Raw genomic sequence first — 8,916 nt, 5'->3', positions numbered from 1 at the left:
TCATAACACCACAAACTCAAATATATAATTTATTCCTAATTCCATATCCTACTTTGTGGTCAAAATCCAAAATTATGAATTCTAGGTTTTCTTCCAAAATTCTATAATTTCTATCAATTTTCTTGTTAAACTCCATATATATTCGATGTATTAAACTTACAACAAGTGGGAATCACTTAGCTCATGATAGATGATGAAACTCTCCCCTCAAAGAGCTCCAAAAATGGCCCAACCAAGTGAAAATGAGAGAAAAGTGAGCCAAGTCCCGTAATATCATTCTGCCCAAGCCTTTTCTTTTCGCGTTCGCGGACCCCTGGTCGCATTCTCTAAGGCCCATCAGCCCAATGCTTCGCGTTTGCGTTCAACCCAATGCATTCGCGATGGCCAACTTGCCCGTAGCCCAAAACTCCTCTTTTGTGTTCGCAGTTTCCTCTCCTCGTTCGCGAAGGGAAAATTGCCAGCCCCGCACTTCTTCGCATTTGCGACTACCTTGTCGCGTTCGTTCAGGGTAAATGTCCCTGGCCCAGCTCCTTCTCTGCGTTCAAGACTCCTTTGTCGCATTTGTGAAGCACAAAAAATAAGCCCACCAACTTCCTTCTTCGCGAAAGTGTACGTCCACTCGCGATCGCAAAGCACAACACCGGCATCAGCAACCACCACCAGCAAAACACCAAAACTTGGTCTGAAACCACCCCGAATCACACTCGAGGCCCCCCAGACCCCGTCCAATCGTGCCAACAAGTCCCAACACCTTATCTAAACTCATTCAAAGTCTCAAAAAGCCATGAATAGCATCAAAACCATGAATCAACAATCAAATCCTTCTTTTGACTTTCAAATATTCAAACTTCATCGAACGCATCCAAATCATGCTTAAATGTTCCGAAATAACACCAAAATTTACATGCAAGCCACAAATCACAATACGAACCTATTCCAAGGCTCGAAATCCCAAACATACATTGAATTGAGAATTATTCTTCCCGGTCAACTCTAAACTCCTTGAAAATCAAAATTAACTATACGTGAAAGTCATAATATATATGGTGAAGCTACTCAAGGACTCAAACCGCTGAGCGATGCACTAAAGCACAAATGACCGGTCGGGTCATTATAGAAATTGTTTGGCAAAGTTCCGAGGAAAGTCTTTTGGAGATATTTGGAGGCTAGCGGTGTTCCTGTTGCTTATACTAGGATAATTCAGGACATGTATGAGGGGTCTAAGAACTGGGTGAGGACTATATGAGGGGACTCAAAACACTTCCCAGTTCTAATGAGGTTGCACCAAGGATTGGCTCCTAGCCCGTATTTATTTGCTTTGATAATGGGCGTACTTAAGCGTCATATTCAAGGGGAAGTGCCTTGGTGAATGTTATTTGCAGAAGATATTATCCTGATTGACGAGACAAGGGGCGATGTTAATGCGAGACTAGAGGTTTGGAGGCATACCTTAGAATCAAAAGGTTTCAAATTGAACAGGACCAAAACATAGTACTTGGATTGCAAGTTTGGTGATGGGAGTCGTGATACAGACGTGATAGTGTCGTTTGACAACCAAGTTCTCCCCAAGAAAAGAAGTTTCAAATACTTAGGATCAGTAATCCAAAGGAAAGTTGAGATTGACGAGGATGTCACAAATTAAATTGGAGTAGGATGGATGAAATTGAGGCTTACATCCCGTATTTTATTACAAGAATGTGCCGCATAGACTTAAAGATAAGTTTTATAAAATAGTGGTTAGATCGACTATGTTATATAGGCAGAGTGTTGGCAGGTTAATAACTCTCATATCCAAAAGACGAAAGTAGCCAAGATGATGATGCTAAAGTGGATGTGCGGTCATTCCAGGAGAGATAAGATAAGGAATGAAGTTATTCATGACAAGGCGAGAGTGCCCCCAAAGAGGACAAGATGTGTGATATGAGGTTAAGATGGTAGGGGCATGTGAAGAGCAAAGGCTTTGATACCCCCGTGAGGAGATGTGAAAGATTGGCTGGTGGGCATGAGGAGAGGTAGAGGTAGGCCTAAGAAGTTTTGGGATGAGGTGATTAGGTAGGACATGATGCAAATTTAACTTACTAAGAACATAACCCTAGATAGGAGGGTGTGGAGTGAGGATTAGGGTAGAATGTTAGGGGATAACTTAGTGTATTCCTTTGTCATCTCAATGGCAGTAGTATTAATCTTGTAGTCTTTTATCTTTCTTTTTTATAGAGTTGTATTCTTATCTGTTATTTCTTTCGCTTCAGTTATTTTATAATATCGTTATTGTTTCTACACTGATGTTTCTGCTTGTTGCTACTGCTCTTTTTTATTTTGTCCTTTAGCCGAGAGTCTTCAGAAATTGCCTTTCTATCTTTACGAGGTAGGGGTAAGCTCGGCATATGTACTATCCTTCCCAGACCCCACTTATAAGACTATATTGGGTATGCTATTGTTGTTGTTGTTGACGATGATGTTTGAACTAAAGTATATTTCCTCATATTCTTTTTTAACTAAAGACAATTGCCCATATATTTGTCACTTTAAGAAATTACTTTCTCTTTTCACATTTAGTGGTCCCCTTATTAATTCTTTAATCTTTGTCTATTTACGTGCGTCTTAATTCTAGAACATTTAGTACTAAGGTTAATTTAAAAATAATTACTATTTCTTTCTTGTTCCTGAAATGAAAAGTATTTAGGAACTAGGATGCTGACAACTAAATAAAATGGAGGGAGCATAAGAAATTAATTGTTACTCTTTTCGTTCCATTTTAATTGATTTTTTGGTTTTTTTTTTGTGGTCCACAATATTTGATTTTTTCAAATATCAAGAAGGAGTTAATTTCTTTTTTCCAAAGTATCCCTTGGAGTAAAGAACCCAGGAGTATTTGTTACATTTTCAATAACAAATTAAGGTAATATTATTAATTAATGCTGAAAAGTAAATTCCTTAATATATGTAAAAATAGCAAAAAATCGATTAAAGTGGACCAAAGGGGATATTATTTTCAATTCTGTCCTTTAATGCTATAATGTCATTAATTACTCTTTTGAAGAAGAGACGAGCAATTTATACAAATACTCTATTTGTTCCATTTTACTTGTCCACCTTAGCAAATTAAGAGAAGAATAATTTTTTACTTCATGTTTTATTATTATCAGTAATTACCAATTCTCCAATTAATTTCCCGAAATCATTGACTATTTATCTTTATTATGAGTATTGATAAAATATATACTTCATTTATAATGTTTCTTAAGGGGAATGCATAGTTCACTATAGACAACTAAAAAGGAACATAAAGAGTACTAATGCAATTAATTTTATTGTTCTCTTAATAGGTATGTCTAAATCTTAACAAACGTATTAAAAGGACCACAAGGAATATCAACTTAGCATGGTTGGTAAAAAATGAGGTGACAATTTACATTAATTTAATTATCATTAAGTATTTACTAATATTCAAACACATGGAGTATCATGCATTTTGCTTTGATAAACACGGAGCTTGTAATTTTTCTTATCTCCAACTGGGGAACTGGGGAGTCAAAGGCGTACAACTTTGGACTGTTCAGACTTTCACATCCTAGTTCTTAGCCGCCTCATACCTCCAACAGTTAGGTTGAACGAAGTACTCAATTGAAAAGTGATATAAGTTCAATTAATCAGTAAACTTAAGTGATTGGCTAGTAAAAAAGTTTAAAAAAAAGAATTCACATGAGAAACTTTTAGGTAGTTGCCAATAAAATATAGAAGCCGTGATAAACCTTCACTAAGAATTCTCGAAAATCAAATACACTTAGTCGTTTCCTTAAGATGCTTCCAAAACCAATTCACATTTCAGTTATGCAAAAAAGTTTTATTTTCATTAGCTCTATATAGATGAATATTGAACATGACTTTTGATTCTAAACTGGTGGGCAGGAAAAATTAACCTTGTCAATCAAAGGTATTGATTGGTATTCTTTTATGTGTCAGCTAAGTTAAGACACTAACCATTTCAATCAAAAATATGAGTCAGAATACATGAAAGGGCTAACTTCTTCATTCATTTGCTCCCATTTTCTCTTCGTCTTACTAACTTCGGTGGCATTAGACACGATCACTACAGATAAACCCATTAGAGATGGTGACACAATTGTTTCAGCTGGTGAGTTTTATGAACTTGGATTTTTCAGCCCTGGAAATTCCAAGGATCGCTATGTTGGGATATGGTACAAGAAGATATTACCTAAAACTGTCGTCTGGGTTGCCAATAGAAACATTCCCCTGAATGACACTTCAGGAGTGTTAACACTAAGACCCAATGGAATTCTTGTACTTATCAACAGTCCCAATGCTTCAATTTGGTCATCAAACTTGTCAAGATCCTTAAAGAATCCAAAAGCACGGCTCCTGGATTCTGGGAACCTTCTTATCAGTGATGGAAATGATAGGGACCCGGAAATTAATTTCACATGGCAGAGTTTTGATTTTCCAGGAAATACTTTATTGCCTGGCATGAAGCTTGGACGTAATTTGCTCACGGGCATGGATTGGTACACATCGTCATGGAAGAGTGCGGATGATCCTAGTCCGGGTGAATATGTAAACCGTCTTGATTCTCATGGATACCCACAATTACTCGTGTTGAAAAATTCATCTATAGTGTATAGCTCAGGGCCATGGAATGGTATTGCATTTAGTGGTAGTCCGAATAATAAACCAAATACATATTATACTTTCGAGTTTGTTGTTAATCAACACGAAATTTATTACAAATATGAGATTAGGAATGTGTCCCTGCCCACCAGGGTGGTGATCAACTCGGCTGGGGTGTTAGAACATCTAACATGGATTGAGCGCAGTCAGAGCTGGTTTCTCTACTTGACAGCACAATTTGACAACTGTGATAGTTTTGCTTTATGTGGTCCTTATGCAAGTTGCAACATCAATAACTCTCCTCCATGTGAGTGTCTGAGTGGTTTCAAGCCTAGGTATTTGATAAACTGTGTGGCTGTCTTATTTTACTTTTATTTACTTAAATATGTCTTCATAAGCCTCCTCATGTACGGCTTAATACTTTTTCTTTGGCCAAGCACGCTAATTTTTTTTATTACTTAATGTCTTCACAGGTATCCTCAACAGTATGCAGCAGACTGGTCTAGTGGTTGTGTAAGGAGAACTTCTTTGCATTGTAACCAAGATGGTTTTTTTATATTTACGGGTATCAAGATGCCGGATTCTAGACACTCATGGTATAATGAGAGCATGAACCTTGAAGAATGCAAGAAATTGTGCTTGGCTGACTGCAATTGTACAGCTTACTCGAATCTTGACATTAGAAATGGCGGAAGTGGATGCTTACAATGGTTTGGTGAACTCATTGATATTAGAGAGTTCAGCCAAAATGAGCAGGACCTGTTCGTAAGAGTAGCTGCTTCAGAATTAGGTAATGACCCTACCCTATACAATATAAATGCACAACTCGTAAGAATTGAAGGAAATCTGCTATCTTATTTACTTAGTTGTTGGACATTAAAGTGTATTAGGTGCTGCAGTGGTTGGTAATATGTCTATCGCATTGTAAAGGATAAGAAATATTTATCCACCTATGACAAGGTCTCCCTCTGGTTTTGCTAAACCTAAGCTGAAATATCGGGAAAAAATTGTTTAAGGATTAATCAACCATTAAATGGCTGCACATCTGCAACATGTTCCCTTATCCTCATTCCTGTGGCACTAGAATGGAAGTAGCTTGCTGCAAAGAGCATTTGAATAATTGCAAATGTTGCAATTATTACACTTATGCAATTCACTACTGCATACCGCTTATGGACTAATTATTTACCAGATTGATAAGTTATGTGAGTATGGTTTTGATTACTTGTCAAACTTTGTTGCGGAACTAGATAGGAACCTGATACAAATTAGTTCCTTGCGCCTGGTGGACATACTAAGTTGTTTGGTCGAACTCGCCAGAAACCAGAAAAGGGCTTAACTGTCGTACAGTCAACTCTACAGTTGTAAAAGTTGTTTCACTCTACCGACTAGCAGCAGTGCAGCGGCACAGCCGCTGCTGCTAGAGGCCAAACCAAAATCTGAAATGTCTCTATCTCTTCACATATGCTCTCTCATATATAAACATCATTATAAAAGGGTTGACCTAACAGAATCTGAAAAATCCTATCGTTCAAGTGCTAGCCGCCACAGTTTCCTCCAGGTGCACTCAAGAACAAAGCTGCTACAAACCAAGGACCAGATCCCAACACTAAAAATGTCTTGAGTCCTTAAGTTTGTTGCGTCTTTGTCTTGTGTTCTTTACTTGTATCCCTATACAACTTTTTAGAAGTATTTTGTAGGACAACTTTTAACCATTATTGTTTTAGTTGTTTGACTAGAGTTAGTCAAGAGTGTGCTTTGTAATAGAGTTTAATGCAAATGGCTAATAATAGAGTTATTGTAAGAGGTGAGGGATTAAGAATTTAATTCCTAAATTGCAATAGGTTGTAATTTGAAGTTTGCTCAGTTTTAGTGGAGTTGAAATCCTATTAGTGTAGGTCGTGGTTTTTAATCCCTTGAGCAGAGAGTTTTCCACGTAAATATCGTTTGTTCTTTATTTACTACCTATTTACTGTGGGAACTGACAGAGAACCTGGTTTTCTATACTGTTTGGTGGACCCTTAGTTTCTATCACAGATTCAGACAGGAAGCGAAGGAGAAAGAGGACCACCCTGATTGCTGTCATTTCAGTAGTAGTAGCAACATTTATCCTCAGCTTTTTAGCTTGGTTTTCCTTCCAAAGAAGGAAAAGAAGAACAGGTAAATATACTACTCTTGTCTAACAGCTTTATTAGAAAATTCTTAACTCTGAATGCTGTGTTATCTAGGTGAATTATCTGTCATTATTGTCCTGTTTGTGACGAGCAACTAAATATTGACAGGTTCAGAAAATGGAGATGAGGACATGGAGTTGCCATTGTTTGATTTAGTTACTGTTACTAGTGCCACTAAAAACTTCTCTTCTGCTAATGTGATTGGTGAGGGCGGTTTTGGACCGGTTTACAAGGTAAATCACCTTTGATCTTGAGCTTCTAGATAGAAGTGGTATCTTTGACCCTTGATAGAAAATTGCAGGGTATTCTACCAAATGGACAAGAGATAGCAGTAAAGAGGCTATCAACGTATTCTGGACAAGGCCTTCAAGAGTTAAAGAACGAAATCGTTCTCATTTCCAAGCTGCAACACAGGAACCTTGTCAAGCTTTTGGGTTGCTGCCTTGAAGAAGAAGAAAGGATGCTAATCTATGAATTTATGCCAAACACTAGCTTGGACTATTTCATTTTTGGTCTGCTTCTCATTGATTCATTAGCTAAATACTGCTCCTATTTGGTAAGTCCTCAATATCTCTGCAGCATCAGTGATTAGATCTACAATGTGCAGATCCAAGCAGAAATACCTCACTTGCATGGGAGAACCGCTTTGAAATTGCAATGGGAATATCTCGAGGTCTTCTTTATCTTCACCAGGACTCAAGATTAAGAATTATTCACAGGGATCTCAAAACCAGCAACATTTTATTAGATAGTGGCATGAATGCCAAAATTTCTGATTTCGGCCTTGCCAAAATTTTGGGCGGAGACCAAGTGGAAGGAAAAACTAAGAGAGTAATAGGGACATAGTAAGTTTTACATATGCTTTACCATAGAATCTTTATTATATTCAACAATACATGAACTTAAATTGGATGAGTTGATGCAGTGGATATATGTCCCCAGAATATGCTGTTGATGGGAAATATTCAGTAAAATCAGATGTATTCAGTTTCGGCGTAATCATTCTAGAAATAATTAGTGGCAGAAGGAACAGGAAATTTCATCATTTGGAACATCATCACAATCTTTTGGGACATGTAAGCAGATACAGCACAAAACTTTGTTTCGTTAGTCACTCTTTCAATTGTGAATGCAACTGTATAAATGTGTTTTGTTTGTTACTTTAGGCGTGGTTACTTTGGAATGAAGGCAAAGCGTTGGAACTGATAGACGGATGTTTGGAAGAATCATTTTCAGAATCTCAAGTGTTTAGATGCATTCAAGTTGGTTTATTGTGCGTCCAAAAACTCCCAGAGGATAGGCCTACAATGGCATCAGTAGTTTTCTGGTTGGGAAATGAAGATATGGTTCTTCCTCAACCAAAGCAGCCTGGTTTTTTTATAGAGAGGAATTCAATGGAATCAACAGAGTCAGCTGATGAAGGATGTCTAACTTACACCGGGTCATTAACTGTTCTAGAGCCAAGATAGACATAAAATCCCTGTTGGAACTTTTGAAATGTGTCAACTTTGCCTTGTTTGTCAACAGTACTAGTGTATATTACACTATATATGAGACGAATAGAGGACAATGGTCGAGTATTTATGCTTGTCATTGACATGCATTCTGTTGGGAGTTGGGACCCTGAGAAGAAATCTTCTTAATAATTTGTGAAACAGGGCCTATTTTACTCCCTTTTCTATTACGCTCACAAATGCTGCTAAGTCTTAAGTCTAAGGCATCTTTATTGGCGACAATACATTTTCGTTTTAGCGACAATAGTAGCTAGACACATTTTAACACCCGAGCAAGCAACACAGCCTGTAATACAACCACACAAAAAAGCTTTTGCAGAAAGCAGCAATATTCATCAAGCAAAGAACAACACAAAACGAGACATACGAAAGTTTTTCAATCCGCATAAGATTCATAATAATCAAATCAATATTTTCAAATCAGATACATACGTTTTTTCTTTTAATAATAGAATCAATATCTGGGAAAGTGCACAAAAATTCACATGATATTCAACAGGAGACATACGAAATCCCAATCGAAATCACGAAGAAGAAAAATCATGAATAGCAAATGGATTTTCACAATTTTTACGCACCTCGGCTACTGATTCTGAGAAGGA

The 8,916-nt window shown here is 37.3% G+C and overlaps 1 protein-coding gene across 1 annotated transcript; it reads left to right on the top strand.

The window, feature by feature from the left end:
* The first annotated feature begins 3,783 nt into the window (after positions 1–3,783).
* On the top strand, positions 3,784–8,455 carry LOC104217774 (G-type lectin S-receptor-like serine/threonine-protein kinase At4g27290). Its single transcript, XM_009768094.2, has 8 exons — positions 3,784–4,961; positions 5,100–5,416; positions 6,652–6,786; positions 6,909–7,033; positions 7,102–7,312; positions 7,408–7,645; positions 7,726–7,876; positions 7,967–8,455. The coding sequence occupies exons 1-8, from the start codon at positions 4,012–4,014 to the stop codon at positions 8,267–8,269; spliced, it is 2,430 nt and encodes an 809-aa protein (XP_009766396.1). The 5' UTR covers positions 3,784–4,011; the 3' UTR covers positions 8,270–8,455.
* The last annotated feature ends 461 nt before the right edge of the window (positions 8,456–8,916 follow it).

This window comes from Nicotiana sylvestris, chromosome 7 (genome assembly GCF_000393655.2).
Source record: "Nicotiana sylvestris chromosome 7, ASM39365v2, whole genome shotgun sequence".
Classification (NCBI taxonomy): Eukaryota; Viridiplantae; Streptophyta; class Magnoliopsida; order Solanales; family Solanaceae; genus Nicotiana; species Nicotiana sylvestris.
The sequence above is the reverse complement of the archived record's forward strand: the minus strand, read 5'-3'. Positions and strand labels throughout refer to the sequence as shown.

Excerpts from the sequence above, each read along its gene's own strand:
- LOC104217774 (XM_009768094.2), top strand. The coding sequence starts at position 4,012 with ATGAAAGGGCTAACTTCTTCATTCATTTGCTCCCATTTTCTCTTCGTC. Across the intron at positions 6,787-6,908 it reads AAGAAGGAAAAGAAGAACAG|GTTCAGAAAATGGAGATGAG; the intron begins GTAAATATACTA and ends AAATATTGACAG. Across the intron at positions 7,313-7,407 it reads CTTGGACTATTTCATTTTTG|ATCCAAGCAGAAATACCTCA; the intron begins GTCTGCTTCTCA and ends TACAATGTGCAG.